This window comes from Stegostoma tigrinum, chromosome 9 (genome assembly GCF_030684315.1).
Source record: "Stegostoma tigrinum isolate sSteTig4 chromosome 9, sSteTig4.hap1, whole genome shotgun sequence".
In the NCBI taxonomy this organism is placed as follows: domain Eukaryota; kingdom Metazoa; phylum Chordata; class Chondrichthyes; order Orectolobiformes; family Stegostomatidae; genus Stegostoma; species Stegostoma tigrinum.
In genome coordinates, this window is record NC_081362.1 from 11,065,002 (window position 1) to 11,082,587 (window position 17,586).

Genomic DNA, 17,586 nt, shown 5'->3' on the forward strand with positions numbered 1-17,586 from the left:
TGACAGTCTTTGAAAGTCCTTGATGCTGAGAGTTGTGGGGGCAGAGTCTTTATGTATAGTTGAGGCTGAGATAGATTCTTGATCAGTAGGGGAATCAAGGGGTATGGGAAAAGGGTAGGAAAGTGGACGTCATGAGTGTCTGATCAGTCATGATTCTTTTGAATAGCAGAAGCTCGAGGGGGCCAAATGGCCTGTTCCTATTCCTATTTTTTGTGGTATCTGAAATTAAGGGAAATTCTGGTTGTTTGAGTTCTGGATAACATAGACTTTACAGGTATTACACCTAGAAGGGACTAATGCATCAGATGCTTTACTATTAAAGCTATTTCAGGACTTGCCTTATTGGTAATGACAGAGTGACCTATTATGGCCAGATATACTGGTATTTGAGTGGCCCTGACAGCACATTTTTAAAACTTAATTCATCTTTTGGGAATGATGAGTTGTTCTGTCAGCTACCACTAATATTTCTCATGTAACTGTCACACCCCCCCCTTCCATGTGCATTCCAATGTTGAGCAATCTTCAGAAAATTAAGAAGTTTTCTTTTTATTTATGCTCTTCAGGCTGTAAATTGGACACAAGTCTTAAATATTTAAGTATAATTAGGTTGCCATGTGTCCATTATTGGCACATCTTCTAAAGTTAATAATTGTTAAATGCCAATTATGAGTTTAAACATCAGATTAATAAAAGTTTTGGCAGTGTAATAATTTTTACAGTGGGTCCTCTGGCTACAGTGTTCTTAAATAGTGGAGAAAGAAATTTGTAGGAATATCAAATAACAGCCAAGTAACTAAAATTAGTTTTCAGGAGTTTCAACGATAATCTTTAACAACATTGACCATACGCTTACAAAATTTTAATGTTATAACCTTAACTCTTCACCAGGAACTACCCTAGGAGTTCAACAATTTTTTATGAAAAACAGAAACACCAGACCATAAATGTAGCATTCCTTTTAACAAACCTATAATGGACAGTGATCACATTTAAATGGGCCTAAATGAGTTAAAGGAAATGAACACAAGAATTGGCTAATTCACCTCAATATTTTGAGGGTGGAGATGATTTTCGTTCAATTATACTTTCTGGGGCACGTATTCCTATTTGTCTCCTGTTTTATATCCTACTTTGCACTATTCCTATGCAGTAGTGATCATCTAATGGAGTCTGTTGAAATATGAATTGATTGAATTGTCTTGCTTTATTTGAGGAATTGCATTCCAAATTGTCATTTTAATTTTGGTGGTTAAATTAAATTGCATTGTACTGAAAGGCAGTATGTGTTATGACTTTACATGCTTCCTGATTATGTCAATTTGACTCAGCTGGTGAGTTTTTCAATTATGAAACTTTGGTTGTAGGTTATTCCTCCTCTGAGATTGGAACATATTATCTAGGGAAACACTGCAGTTGAGTTCTGAGGGAGTGCTACATAGTTAAGTGTTGTCCAGCTAAAACATTAAAACAAGCTTCATCTAACTGTTCCAGTTTCTCAAATAAGCAGTAACAGAACATTAATAGAAGTCTTTTTGGCAGGGTTCTGATGTGCAGTGAGGACTGCATACCCAGTTCATGTGTCATATAAGGCTAGCATGTAGGTACAGCAAGTAAGTTGAAAAGGTAATAGAATATTACTGTTTGTTGCAATGCTTAGAGAATTTATTTACAGTTTAGAGAAGGTTTACTAGATACAATCTGAAATGGTGGGTCTTCTTGAGAGGAAAGATTGGACAGATTAGGCTTGTAACTGCTTGAGTTTGGAAAAATAAATGGCAATTTAATTGAAACCCTACAAAGTTGAGGGTCTTACACTCTGGGTGTGAGAGGATTTCTTTTTGTGTGGGAGAATCTAGAACAAGTAGTCACCTTTTTAAAAATGAGGAGTGCCTATTTCTTTCTCAAAAGCAGGTGCAAGTCTAAAGACTGTGTCTGTTTTTATGGCAGAGTGGATTCTTGGTTAGCAAGAGAATGAAAACATTTCATGGGTGGGCAGGAAATGGACCTGAGATTACAATCAAATCAGCCATGATCTTATTAAAAATAGCGTGGGCATGATGAGCCAAATAATCTAGCCCTGTACCTAACGCATTCGGAAGCACATTGATATGCCCGTCATTCTTCTGTTAATTATCAGCAGTTCAGTTGCACTGATCCAGTGTTTTGTGTGAAATGCTACCATGTTTACTTAAGTAACTGATTGGGGAAACATTTGAAGCATTTATGAGACAAGATAAGACTTGTGTTTAAATAGTACTTTCTCCCTGTAATTTTTTGATTTTTGGTTATGCCATTGGTGACATGCTGAATTGAAGGTAGACATTTTCACAGATGGGAGAAGTCAGGCATCAAGAAGTTATAAGAGAAGGAAGGGAGAAAAATATATTTGAAAATGAGGAAATTAATGCAGTTTCTACATTTGAAGGGCTGAAATTCGGATATTTGTCTTGCTCTGAGTATCTGAAGTTGTGACAATGCATGCATTTTGTCACCATAGGAACCGTGTAGGATATAGATTGACCAGATGTTTTGATCGCTAAACTTTAACCAATTAGGTAGAAATCGAAATTTATTGAAAGCTTTTGCAAACAATCATGAAACTGATAAATTAATTGCAGGACTTGAATACTGTCACTACATTTTCTAGAATATAAGTTATGTATTTGATTTCTTTCAGGGTGCTGCCTTTGTAGAGTTTGATGTCCATCTTTCAAAAGACCATGTTCCTATTGTGTACCATGATCTCACCTGTTGTATATTAATGAAAAAGGTATGCAAAGTTTCTTCTCTTGAATTGCCCTTAAGAAAAAGATACCAGCTGATAACATTAGAAACTGTATGCCTGCATTGTATATTATGAACACGGCCAAATCCTGTGAATTTCATTCATGTTGGTACTAAAGGTAGAAGCTTTCTGGGTCACTATTTTTTACCATGTGTGAAATGTACCAATGCAAGCTTGAATTTACTGAAATCACTTTTTTTTTCTTTTGGTAGGAAATTTTAAAAATATATTTTTGCTAAGGAAATTTTCTAGGTTCGAAGCTATGAAAGAGCAATAAGCCCTCTATTCTGTATTTTTGTTGGTGGGCCTGATTTTTATTGTAGCCCATCCAGAATGTGTTTAACATTCTTCAGGGTAACTTGTTGACTTGACTTCTGAAGTAACAGCCACTTTGTGTTTCCTCTTTTGTATATGAATCAGTTTCAGTTTTTTGTGACCGTTACAGGCCCTACAGGCTTGTAATTTTTCACTATTTCAGGAGGCCTACTAACTCCTTTAGTTAATGACATTCATTGCTCGTTCTGCAAAACAAGATCAGAAGGATTCTTTTCAAGCTGATTAAATCCATTTATTTTGATTTTTAAATTTAAATGACATTCTTTTTGTTTCTGATGAAAGGCAATTGGTCTAAAATGTTAACCCCATTATCTTATATGTACAGATGCTGCCTTACCTGCTGAGGTTAGAAATAAGTAAAATGATGCAGGATCTAGCAATAACTTGATTCATTGTGTTGAAGTGTGTTTATTGTGCAGAATACGGGTTTAAATCTAACGCAGAATGATGAGAGCTAAAGTATTCTTAGTGATGACTATGAAGTTCGCAAGAAAGTAAAAATAATTTTGCTCTATTCCCCAGTGACAGTCTATCCCGTAAAATTGCCTGTTACTTGACTATCATTGGAAATTCAGTCTGGTATGAATATGGGATTGTCACGAAATGCCAGTAATGCTCTGAGGTTTGAAGGAAGCTTTGGCCTGAATTCCAGTGTATTTGCTGTTGACACTGGGTGGAAAAAATAGAATGTTTTACTTAGATTTCAAAAGGACAGTCATTAAGTACTATGAAGTGACTTGTATTTAATATTTTGAGAGTGCAGCGATGGAAAGAAAGATATGCTAGACTGATTCAAATGAATATAATGAAACAGTGCAGCACAAATAATAAACATGACAGCAGTTGATTAAAATCATTCTACTTCATGTCAGAGCATTAATGAGTAAAAGCTTCTTCAACCTGAAACATTTTGTAAAGGAGGGCACTTTTTTTGAGAAGTTAATATTTTGACCTTGAATTCTTTCCTTTTGCCTGTGCTGGTGAAAACGTAGATGCAAGTATTCCAACTGCATTTGATGTTTTGGAAATTTATGTGGCATTGATACCCCATTGAAAAACCATTGTACACTTTTTTTAATTCACTCGCAATATCACTACAAAACTAACTGTTCCTTTAAGTGGATTGTGTTTTACATTTAGTGGTAGTGTGATTTCCATGTCTTTACTTATTATGATGCAACTATTTTTAAACTTTCAATCCTTTGTGTCAAAGATCTGATTTTTGTTTTGTGATGTATTACTCGTGTTTCCGTTTCTGTTTGTTTTCAGAAAATGGACAAAGAATCTTCGGAACTGTTTGAAATTCCAGTAAAGGAACTTACATTTGAGCAGTTGCAGCTACTAAAGGTATAATGTAATATAGTCAAGAATATCTAACAGTACCATGCATCCCAGTTATATATTTAATGACAAACAGAAAGCAAGGTATGCTAGATTGATCTGGATTAACATAATGTAACAGTATAGCACAAATAATAAACAATTGCAGGTGGTAAAAATCATTCATCTGTTGGAAAGCGACTCTGATGATCCTGGAATGTTCCAAAACAGTTCATTCAACTAAATACTTTTTTGTAGGGTATTTGCCATTCTAATGTTGGAAATGTGAATGTGCTCAATCAGGGGGAATATTCAGACCCAGGTGCCTTATGACAGAAAGTGCTGACAACTACACAGTTCTGACAGCATTTGTTGAAAGAAAAAATTGAAGTTTTGAATCCAGTGACTGTTCTTCAGAACTGCTGGCATCATCACCTTGTTTTCTGTTTCCCTTCAAAGCAGTAGTCTTAGCCAGGGGATAACAGTAGTATGAGAACAGTATGGATTAAAAGGTAGTTTAGCACTCACTGAGCCCTTCTGATGTTATGTGTGCAGTGATTGGCATACCACTTGGAATACAGTATTGACTTCCAGTTTCAGAAGTTGGTATCACTTCAGACCTTGGAAGTTATGAGCAAGAAAAGGAAGTTAGAGGGATCAGCGATTAGAAGCCTAAATTATTTAGAGAAACATTTGCTGTAGAGATGTTGGAGTAAGCGAAAATGCCTTTGAATATGAAAGGAACAACAAAACTGTTGAACCATTCCAATCTTCCCATCAGTTCACTAATGAGCAAGATAGCACTTTTTCTGCATTCTGGCATAATGCTGAAGCAACAAAAATGAATATTACCATAATGCTATCTCTCACTGTGGTCAACAGATTGGATAAATCCATGTTGCAGGAACTGGTAAAATTTTTGAAAGGGCAGTGTAGTGCTATAAACAGTCTGTAAACCTTATTTAGCTTGAAATACATGCATTTTATGCACCTGGGTACTGCTTGTAGAACTTTAGGTTACCAGTTTGTGCTGTTCAGCATCAATTTTACTATGCTAGTCACGTTTTGTTTAGTGCTGTAAAACAACCCTAAAAACTTCCATTTTGACTTTGCATTGCAAATCAAATTCTCCGATGTGACTTTATGGCTTACAAGGTTACAGGCTGAAATAAGTGTGTATGAGTATGAATATGAATTGCAGTGCTTTTGAAAATCTGTTTTTATTTTCTTCGCCTGGTTTGCTCCTTGGGTGAGCCAGTTAATTGTAGGAGTCTTAGCAGCAATATAATAACATGCAATATTAATGAATATTGGTGGAATTATTATTTCTTTAAACTAGATGATAACTAAAGCTACAGAGAAATTCAAGTTCATTTACCATTGGGTGTACTTAATCTAAACTTAACGATTTAAGTTTATAATTGTTTGGTTGCGCTTACTGTTGTGCGAATGGTACATGCTGTGACCTTGGTTAGGAACAGTAGGATAGAAGTCATTTCTGTTGTCTGTTTTATTCACTATGTCCACCTACTGTTTACTCTTTATCCACTCCCCCATCCTACCTTCTGCATTTTAAAAAAACAACTTTTCCTCGTTGCCATCAGTTCAGAGGAAATGTCACTGCACCTGAAATGTTAACTCTGATTTTTCTCCACAGATGCTGCCAGACCTGCTGAACTTTTTCCAGCAACTTCTGTTTTTGAGTCTTAAATCTAATCTTGGCCATCTGAAATGAGTTCTATGTTTATGTTCCAAATGGCTGAGAGAGAGGATATGGTGTTTAAGCTTTACCTCTTGCACGCTTCAGACTGACACATATAAACTAACTTTCAAAGGGAGCAATTCATACTATTAGAGAGGTTTTGGGTTGGTTTGCAAATTGATACTGGTCAGTTGCTATGCTCAATGTAACAGGCAGTTATTGACTTTAGTTCAGTTCAGAAGGTGAAATGTCTGGACGTCCTTTTTCCTGCTCCTGTGTTCCTGTTTGTGAATATGTGTAGTTTCAAGCAAGCAATATGACTCATTGGAAACTTACATTGGTACAATTTATGGCACTTTGGAATTGTTCAGCAAGTGTTGTTAAATCTCTGAGCTGACTGTCATTGGCTTGACGTTAGCATCAATGTCCTATCTGTAATCGCGAATATTATTAAGTGTCTGATCCAGTGGAACTTGGGTGTAAAACGTGAGAGAATGGAAATTAGAGGATGAGTTTCGCTCACTTAGTCAGCAGTTATAATTTTTTCCCCAAATACAGTGCTGTAGGCCTGGCAGCAAGTCAGATAATCACTAGACCATAAAACATAGGAGCAGAAATTAGGCCATTTGGCCCATCTATTCTACTCAGCCATTCAATCGTGTCTGGTAAGTTCCTCACTCCCATTCTCCCCCTTTCTCCCTGTGACACTTGATTCCCTTGATAATCAAGAACCTATCTATCTCAGTCTTAAATGTACTGAACAACCTGGCTTTCACAGCCTCCTGTTGCAGTGAATTCCATAGATTCACCACTCTCTGGCTAAAGAAGTTTCTCCTTACCTCTGTTCTAAGAGATCTTCCCTTTACTCCTAAGGCTCTGCCCCTAGATCCTAGTCTCTCCTACCAGTGGAAACATCTTCCCAACATTCACTCTGTCTAGGTCATTCAGTATTCTCTAAGTTTCAATTAGATCCCCCCCCCCCATATCCTTCTAAATTCCAATGAGTATAGCCTCTGTCCTCAAATGTTCCTCATATGTTAAGCTTTGCATTCCTGGGACCATTCTCGTGAACCTCCTGTGAACCCACTCCAGTTCCAGTACATCCATCCTGAGATATGGGGCCCAAAACTGGATGCAGTACTCCGATTGCGCCCTGACCAGGGCCTTATAAAGCCTCAGGAGTACATGCCTGCTTTTATATTCAAGTCCTCTCAAAATAAATGACAACATTGCCTATGCCTTCCCGACTACTGACTCAACCTGCAAGTTTACCTTGAATGAATCCTGGACTAGAGCTCCCAAGTGTCTTTGCACTTCAGACTTCTGAATTTTCTCCCCATTTAGAAAATAGTCCATAGTTTTTATTCTTCTTACCAAAGTGTATGACCTCCACAGTTTCTCACATTGTACTCCATCTGCCACTTATTTTCCCACTCTCATAACCTTTCCAAATCCTTCTGCAGCCTTGCCACCTCCTCAACACTACCCGTCCCTCCACCTGTCTTTGTATCGTCTGCAGACTTAGCCAGAATGTCCATTGTTCTATCATCTAGGTCATTAATGTATAAAGTGAAAAGTTTTGGTCTCAATGCTGACCCTTGCGGAACATCACTTGTTACCAGCTGCCTTCCTGAGAAAGACCTTTTTATCCCCACTGTTTGCTTTCTACCAGACAGCCAATCTTGTATCCATGCTAGCACATTGCCTGTAACGCCATGGGCCCTCATCTCACTCAGCAATCTCCAGTGCGGCATCTTGTCAACGGCCTTCTTGAAGTCTAGGTAGATAATATCCATTGGCTCTCCTTTGTCTACTTCCTCGGAGAATTCTAGCAGATTTGTCAGGCATTACCCCTCCTTGATGAAACTTTGCTGACTTTGCCCTATATTGTCATACACTTCCAAATATTCTGAAACCTCATCCTTCACAACGGACTCCCAAATTCTTGCCAACAGCCGAGGTTAGGCTAATCGGCTTGAATTTTCCATCTTTTACCTTGCACCCTGTAAACTGGGTGTCAGGTTAGCGATTTTTCCAGTCCTCTGGGACCCTCCCTGAATCTAGCGATTCCTGAAAGATCACCACTAACGCATCCACTGTCTCTTCAGCTGTCTCCTTTCTACCATTCTGTAAGCTGTGCAGTAATACATGGCATGCAAAACCCAGAAAATGAGAGGAATTTTCATATGACTTAATAATTTAAATAAAATTATTTTTCAGGGTGATTTATGGTATTTGCTTTTTTTAAAAAATTGCTCGCAGTTATTTTATGTGAAGCCACTTATGAGCAAGACCAGAAGACTGTGAACTGAAAACTTCTAATCATTCAGCAGTGCCTTATAACTTGTGCAGTCTAAAAAGATTTTGAAGTTTTCAGTTTACATAATATGCAAACGTTATGCGCATGTAAGCAAGCCTGCATGTTTATACTTGTACAGACAAAGTTATATGTTGTGGCAATGTTTAGAAGTATGGGTACAACAGTGAATTGCTGCAGTCATACTGTCATACATAACAAATAAGTGACACAGCCACTACCACTTTTATCGTTTCAGTTGGCACATGTGGCTGCTTTGAAGGTGAATGGCGATAAAGGTACGTATAGACTTGTAAAATTTCCAAGGTTCCACATGTCATTGTGATATAATAATAATTACAGTATTGTATTTTGAGATATCTTTTAAGGGATAATCTTCAAAATGACAATTTAGAAGTGTTCTTTTTAAAGCAGTTTTTAAATGTTTGCTTAATTTTTTTGAGTGTAACTTACAATTCTTTTAATGTGAATGACAAGACTGACTTTGCCTTGAATTTAGAAGTATTATTTTCATTTTCCTATCTTTCTATTTTTGCATATAAATTTAGGGATGAGGAATGCAAGCCTTGTTCCTTGAAATTGTTTGAAAATACTGCACTCAGATGTGTATTTGACCAAATGTTATTAGTCGTATTACCACAGCTGTTGCTGGTTTCTTTAATGCTGAAAAGTATTGAAAATCAGCAGATCTTAAACTGGGAAAATAAAGCCTTGTAAAATTCATTAGTTTAAGTATGATTATGTTTAGCTTTATCTAACCCTTGTGTTTACCCATTAGTTAGTAGGAAGGTAGTCATTCTCATTTCAGAGATAGGAGGAACTGCAGGTGCTGGAGAATCTGAGGCAACAAGGTGTAGAGAGGGATGAACACAGGCCAGACGGCATCAGAGGAGCAGGAAAGCTGACGATGCTGCTGGCCTGCTGTGTTCATCCAGTTCTACACTTTGTCTCTCATTCAATCTCGTTTGTTTGTTTTTAAAATTGCTTAATTTTTTCAAATTTTTAATTCCACAGAAAATTCAATGGATGATGAAAATGATGCTTCAGAAAATCAACCATTTCCTTCCTTGCAGCAGGTATGCAATTTATTGAACAAGATGTTGATTATGTAGAATATTCAGTAGGTGACTTTGAAGCACCATTTTCATGTTTTGATCCTGTTAACATTAACCCCTCTCTAACCCTATCGCAGAGGTTTACATTATAAGTGAGTGGAATAAAAATGATATGCTACTAATTGACGCTGTCTTAATTCAGCTATTGATATTTCTTGACTGCCAGACCACTCGGACCTCTTGGCATCAGGGTAGCCCACAAACCCACCAACACACTAAAACAGCAGCTAATGAACTTAAAAGACCCTATACAGACAAACAAAACGAACGTCATCTACAAAATACCTTGCAAGAACTGTGACAAACACTACATTGGACAAACTGGCAGAAAGCTAGCCACCAGGATACACGAACATCAACTAGCCACAAAACGACATGACCCACTATCACTCGTATCCTTACATACAGATAAGGAAGGACACCACTTTGATTGGGACAACACATCCATCCTAGGACAAGCCAAACAGACACGCACGAGAATTCCTAGAAGCATGGCATTCCAACCGAAATTCCATCAACAAACACATTGATTTGGAGCCAATCTACCATCTCCTGAGAGAAAGAACAGGAAATGACATCACCAACTCTAGGAAACCTAACCAGATAAATAGAAAGCGGGACATAACACCAGCGCTTTGTCGGAGGCTCACTGATGATGTTACCTAGAATGGTGACAATGTCTGAAAACTAACCTTCCAGCTCAGCGAGCAAACTCACATCCAGATTGATATTCCTTGGTTAGGGGTTTTTTTATTTAATTCATTAAGAATTATGGTATTGTTCAAACCCTTTCTTTTGGGGCAGTAATATTGTCGCATTTTCAAGTTCCATCCACTTATGCAATTAATGGCCTATTTTAATAGGTTATTGCTATGAAGTGTTTGTGAAATTTCATTTTTTTGTGGGTCAGATAATATTGATGCATTTTAGCTTGCAGTAAATATTGTTTTTTTTTAAGGTTTTAGAATGTGTGCCTGAACATATTGGATTCAACATTGAAATTAAATGGCCTTATCAACAAAAGGTAAGTTGCATAGCCTCAGAGTTGTAGCATTAAGAACAATCTTTGTGACGTGGTATGTGCAGCAGTCTAATTGGCATATTTGCCTCAATCTATCACTAGGTACAGTGAATTAACAAGTATTGGTATGGTTTAGCTCCATCAGTACCTCTGTTGCCTCTGACTTAGGCAATTGCAAGCTCAAGTCTAAATAGATAATTTAAGATACTTATCCATTTTGGTGCATTGTTTGAGGTGGTATTTTTATGGCTTTTTAAAAAATTTATTCATGGGAATGTGGGCTTTGCTGGTTGGACTAGCATTTATGGCCGATCCCTCAGTGCACAAGTAGCAGTTAAGAGTCAACAACATTGCTGTGGGTCTGGAATCACATGTAGGCCATACTAGGTAAGGACGACAGATTTTCTTCCCTAACGGACATTAGTGAACCACATGGTTTTTTTCACTCGACAACAGTTTCATGTTCATTAGACTGTTAATTCCAGTTTTTATTTTGTTGCTGTCAAGTTCCACCATCCTAATACCACTAGGCCATTATTTGCAGAGTGACTGTACTGACCATTCATTCTTGCATCATTTACTAACCACTTCTATATCTAAACTTGAGATTATAACTTCAAATTTGTTTACCCTATAGGGATGTTAATTTAAAATATTAACCCAATAGGCACAGGGCTGTAGCATGAAATTTATCACAATTCTGCACAATTTGCTTGAAATAAGCAATTTTGTTGCAGAACCTTCTGAATTGCTGGTATGGCATTTTTCTGTCATGGGATGAAGGAATTGTCAAATATATGTACAGCTTTGTTTAGTTTACAATGAATTATTGGCGTGGCTTGCAAGTTTTATTGCAGTTTTGGATAAAGGTTAATGCGCCATATATGGTAGACCATTGTATTGGAAGTTTCACTTGCTGTTTTGCTTGTTTGTCAAAATTTGTTTTTAACTGCATTAGCTGTCAATCGAAATAAAACACAAATTATTTATGCTTTCACCTGTTAATAGGATGGTACCTGGGAGGGCAATTTGCCAACTTATTTGGACATGAATGAAGCTATTGATGTAATTCTAAAATGCACTTTGGAAAATGCATCTAAGCGAAGAATAGTGTTCTCATCATTTGTTGCAGACGTTTGCTCACTGTAAGTCTTTTTGTTATTTTTGGGATTAGTATTTTCACCTGTGCATCGCAATATTCTGATTCTTATCATATTTGCAAATATTTAGGATAAACCATTTTTCTGTCATGTTACCTTTTTCGATAACATTTACATTCCTTTCTTGTTGTTCTATAAAATTACCAGCCATCTGCCCTGCTTAAGCATTTTAAGCTTCTCTCCTAGTGGACTGCAGTCTGATTCCTGACTTCATCCAATATATCAAGACACACATCTGTAGACTTGGAGCAGATAGAAAACAGGAGTACTGGGGTGAGGGAGGGAGAGGAATTCATAACTGCCCAATGCAATTTGCTGTGTGACATTAGATTTGGATTTGAAAGTGGCCTTGTGATGCCACAGTCCACCTAACCTGTTGCTCAGCTGTTTCATGCAAAATGTAGGCAACATCCATTGACTTGAGTTAATAAAAGTGATAAGATTTGGTGACTGAAATGAAAAATTGCATGGGTGTAATGAGATGGTGCCTGAGATTTTGATCAGAGTGTAGTGAAATGATAAAAGCTAAAATGCTATATTTCCAGCTGTATCTGATGAATCACGGCATTAACAATTAGAGAAGCAATGCATTTAAACAGACAAGATGGCTCTCAATTTCATAGATTAAATTGATCTTATTTAAAACTCATTAACCAGTTCTGAGGGTTTAATAAGTTTGAAAGCTTTTGCAATAATATCATAGTCTCACTGCCAACTATTCCTACCACCCAGTGGTACAGTATGATATATAATAGCAACATGATCTATGCCTATAACTCGAATACTCAAAAGTCTCAGTAAATTAAATTCAAGGCGCCAGATATTACTGTCCTTTTCCCATTAGCCCTCTTAACTAAAACAGCAAAAAGGGAAGTGCAATTATTTTGGTTTTCCTGAAGTTAAATACTGATCAATTTTATCCTTCTAGGGTCAGGCAGAAGCAAAACAAGTATCCAGTTCTTTTCTTGACTCAAGGCTATTCTAACGTCTATCCTGAGCTTATGGATCTCCGCTGCCGAAGCACACCAATTGCGATGAGTTTTGCACAGTCAGAAAACATTCTGGTACGCTCTGGTTTTGTACCTAAGCAGAAGAATTACTGTTTTGGTATTATGCTTTCAAATAACTTGACCTTTTTCTGCTACTTAAAGCTTTTTTTGTTTTTGGTTAAAAGGGAATCAATGTTCACACAGAGGACTTGCTCCGAAACCTGGATTATATCCAGCAAGCCAAGTCAAGAGATTTGGTCATTTTTTGTTGGGGTGATGATACTAATGAGTCTGAAAACAGGAGCATTCTGAAGAAGAGTGGAATTGATGGGCTCATCTATGATAAGTAAGATCAAAGCATACCCATTTGAATTTTGCTAAACTGTATGTTACCAAATGAGAAAATCTGTAAATGCATGTCAGTAGAAAGAAAAGATCTTTATTGTTTTGACATGTTCAAAATATGGTGTGTTGTGGGTAAATCACTGCAAATTACCTTTAATTTGGCTACTTTTAAAGAAATCTTTCAAACAATCAAGCCTTGAGACAATGATGGATTTAAATTTTATTGCATGTGGCAACCAAAATAAGACCCATTGAATAAGAAAGTCTAAGCCTTTCAACTCAACTTGGCTAACACCAAATTAGTGGTGGAATTTAGATATGATTCCAGTCAAAAAACACGTCTGAGGAAGTATCCATGGTTTGATCCTTGTGCAGGGTTGCCTTTGAAGTTCTACTGAGAGTTCTAAAGTTGCTTTCTCATAGAATTTTCTCTTTCAAGTTAGTGATGTGACATTGATCCTTTTTGGTTTTTATTTTCATTCCCCCAACATTAATTACACTGTGGAGACCTCAAGCCACCTTATCTGAAGTAGCTCCCCTGTTCCTTGTTGCATTTGGTGTTAGGTGTATGTTTAAAACAGCCTGTGCTTCATTTAATCCCTTTACTTCAGGAATATGCTTCTACAGGCAATCTTCATTGCCCATTTATCATGAGGCAGCAGGTTATCAAGGAGTGTTAATTCCTGTCTCCCATGAAACAGCTTGTTTATGTCGGTTTGACTCCTTTCCAGGAGTGGTTGCTTAATAAAAACTAAAAGAACTGCCGGTGCTGTAAATCAGGAACAAAAAAAGTTGCTGGAAAAACCCAGCAGGTCTGGCAGCAACTGTGAAGGAAAAAACATAGTTAATGTTTCGGGTCTGATGGCCCTTCCTCACAGCAGAGCAAGTTGTGGTCAATGCTGAATAGTAAAATAGGCTTGATACTGTATTTCTCCACCCCCCCCAACCCCAAATAATTGGGTTGTTAAGTTCAAATGTAGTGTTCTGAAAATGCATAACACAGCATATATGCTGGAGATTCAGAGATTCTGGTCATCTTATTTAGCTATTTGCTCTTGTTACCCAGCAGGGTAATGAAACGTCTGCAGAACAACAAACCAGCTTGGCGAGCCAATCAACCTCAACATCCACGACCTGAGCTACAAATCTACTCCAAAACCTTACCAATTAAACTATTGTCTTCTGAATTTAATGCATGTTTCTTGCGAACAAGGTAACTGGGAACATTTAAACATGCTCTAAATTTGTTCCTTTTTTTGTTTTTAAATAGGATCTGTGACTTTGTACTGGGACAGACAAATATTTTCCAAGTAGAGGAATTTGAGGAACTGAAACAACAGTTAACAGAGGAAGCATTTGTCAATTGCTCATGTCCTGATGACAGCCATTTTGATTGTCCATCTACTCCAGTGAACAACTTCAATGGAAGCAGTTATCCAAGTGAAATTAAAAGCTGTGAGCAGGAAGCATTCAGTGCAGAATCTGACTCAGGGCAGAGTTGTAGTTCATTTTGATCTGTCCACCATTCTTTGATTCTTCCATATTTTAATATTAGATTTCCATTTTTTCCTCGGTCCATGGTGGCACGAACAATAATTTACGTGCTTAGTTTTCATTGTCTCTTTTTTTAAAAAAGATGTATTGTATATACAGTTCTCTGGGAAAAATAGCTTTTTATTTTGTAATACGTTAATGTGCCATTTAAATTTTATTATGGTTGGGGGCATTTGCATGACGCATTCACATCAATGTTTACATTATACATTTATTCTGTTACCTTCCATTGTTTGTGCAGTGATTTCAGATTTGAGTATATGCAATGCAATTTTGATTTTTTTTTCTCTATTGTGGGTGACGAAAGCTCAATATTACTTTTACTAGAAGCCACCTAATTGAAAAGAAAGTTATATCTTTGCCAGAATCAAAGCACAAAATGAACCCATTACTTCCTTTGCCATTAAATGTGCCTCTTATGAAACATCGTGATTACTTTAGATTTTTCTGACATATTTAGACGATCAGAAATATATAAAGTATTTCTAGAAGAGGCCTAGTGTTTATTTGCATTGACTGAATTATTTTTTTACTTTAGATAGTGTAAAAACCTTATGCATAGTTGTAACAAGTCTCTGTAGGCCAGGCAACACAAGCTGTTAATATATCGATATTTCTCATTTGGGTGACAAGTGCCAACCATGGTTCTCATTGTATAATTCATGTATTGGCTTTGATAATGCATCTCCTGGGATGCCTGTTGTATAAACGAGCTAATTAATGTTACAAGGAACAAAATTATGTAATGAAGCAGTAACTGCATTATTAAAGTATTATAAAAATAATCTTGTAGTTCAAATATTAGTGTGTAAAGAAAATTCTGTGGCTTTCATTTTCTGTAAAATCCATAAGACAATACATACTTGTTTTAGCAACCGCACAAATAGATACAGCTGCAGTCACCAATTTTTTCATAACATTAAAATTGCTATTAAAATATTCTGTTTTAAGAATGTTGACAGTCGCGTCTATCATAATTTATAATGTAAAATTGAAAAGCGATGTGTATGTTAGCATGGAATTGAAAGAAGAATTCAGCTTTGAAATGTTAAGTTCCATTTTAGCACACTTATTTCTCTTAAATAAGTAAAATGTCGCACCATATTGTTTTGTGGGCCGGTGCGTGCAGCTCCTCAGCTTATGATGCTGAATAATTCAGCTGTGTCTTAAAAGTTGCATATAATTTTGATTTCTCTAAATTATAAAAGATGATCCACAAGTTGTTGAAAGTGTTAATAATTTAAGATTAGTGGATGATCTGACAAAGTGGGTCCAGATTCTAATAAAATGAGCAGTGAACAAAACTTGAATAATTTGAAAACATTGTTCATTCTCAGGTGGATTAGACTTTACCACTACACACACCTGCCAAATTATCCCATTTTTAATTAATATCTAGTTTTAAGCCTAGATTTCCATGACATTATCTTATTTATGCTTTGATGTTTGAGGTAGCATTGTATCTCTTAGTGTGCCTTAAGTGGAAACAGCGTTCTATTTGCACAATTCCATCAAGTTTAGAATTTAAACAACATCTTTAACTCAATATTGATGGAACTGGGAGGTATGTTTGCAGTTGTATTATGGGAAGTGCAACATTCTTCAAAGTAGTAACTTGAGTACCAATTACAGCAAATAACATTTAATTTGTCTATTGCTGTAAATATGTCAGTATTATTTATTAATCATTTTGCATCCACAGTGAGGCTTTCAATGCTCAGCAACTGTGCATCTCTTCTCTATCCCTGGCCGCTTTAGAAACTAGAACCTGTTTCAGTAGAAATTGTATTTCTGTACAACACAGCATCTGAAAGCAGGTATTATGGTGTGGATATTTACAGTTACTGCAGTGGTGTATAGTGTCTAAAACTAGCAACTAGTGTCTTTAAATATTTGTGTAGAAAGATAACCCAATCAATAGCTGACTGTACATATTTACATCTTTCTTACCTTTTAATCTTTCAACCACTATGCATGAAAAGCAGTTTAGGGACCTCAGTAAAAGGTGTGTATATATATATATATATATTCAGGAAATATGCATTCAGTAGCACTGATTTTTAAGCTTAACATCTTGCTTGTCCTAACTGTTATACTTAGGTGTGTACTTAATGTAAAATAAAATCATGGCTAATTATGCTGTGTCTTAAATGAGGTAAAAATATACGTTTCTGGATTTCTCTAATTGTCTATACATTCCCCTGCGCACTCCTCTTCTTTTGCACTACCATTGGCTGCCATCCTTCTAGATTCAAAGCTTTGGTGTTTCTCTACATAGCATCTTTACTTCTTTTCAGGTGCCTTTTAGTGTCCAGCTCATTGGTCAAACAATCTGGTGTTCTACTCCTGCAGAGCATTTTTGGATGTTTCTAAATGCCAAAATTGTGGCTGGGGTTATTGGTACATTACTGACAAACATAAGCAGAGAGGAAGAGAGTACATAGAGATTGGACTGAGCAAAGGAGCCATCATTGCTTTGGCGTGTTGGCTTGTTTGCTGTGCAAAAATTGAAGTTATCTCTATTTTCTTCATTTAAGAAACTAGTGTTTGTATTTTCTACTATTGAAAGACTTTTTTCTACAATTAACATTTTATTTTTGTGAAGCAAACTCACTTGGATGCTGAAAGACATGTCTCTGCTCATATTTCAAAGTTGAGTATAATTTAAATGCCAACATAAACCAGTAGGTATGCAAACAGTACAACTTTTGTTTTAAAGACTAAAATATTCAAGTTGTTAATACTTTATTGTTTGGTTCACATAATGCTATTTACACATTCCCACTTTGACTTGTGCACCTGAAGGCAAGTCTCATAGGTCAGTGCAAACATATTAAATGAATCCACCAATGGAAGACACCTTGACTTTAATTTTGGGTCCCCTATATTCTGAGCAACTTTTTATCTTTGGAACCTTATTATCAGAAACCAGAATTTGT

At 36.5% G+C, this 17,586-nt stretch overlaps 1 protein-coding gene across 1 annotated transcript in view; it reads left to right on the plus strand.

Moving 5' to 3' along the window:
* The window catches only part of gpcpd1 (glycerophosphocholine phosphodiesterase 1), a 56,440-nt gene extending 40,994 nt beyond the window's left edge, over positions 1-15,446 (plus strand). Inside the window, exons 13-21 of the mRNA XM_059648813.1 lie at positions 2,681-2,773; positions 4,394-4,471; positions 8,702-8,741; positions 9,478-9,539; positions 10,537-10,602; positions 11,608-11,744; positions 12,688-12,823; positions 12,934-13,094; positions 14,364-15,446. Of these exons, the coding sequence (XP_059504796.1) occupies positions 2,681-2,773; positions 4,394-4,471; positions 8,702-8,741; positions 9,478-9,539; positions 10,537-10,602; positions 11,608-11,744; positions 12,688-12,823; positions 12,934-13,094; positions 14,364-14,607 (1,017 nt within the window). The 3' untranslated portion in view covers positions 14,608-15,446. The remainder of the gene's footprint in view (positions 1-2,680; positions 2,774-4,393; positions 4,472-8,701; positions 8,742-9,477; positions 9,540-10,536; positions 10,603-11,607; positions 11,745-12,687; positions 12,824-12,933; positions 13,095-14,363) is intronic.
* Positions 15,447-17,586: the final 2,140 nt, after the last annotated feature.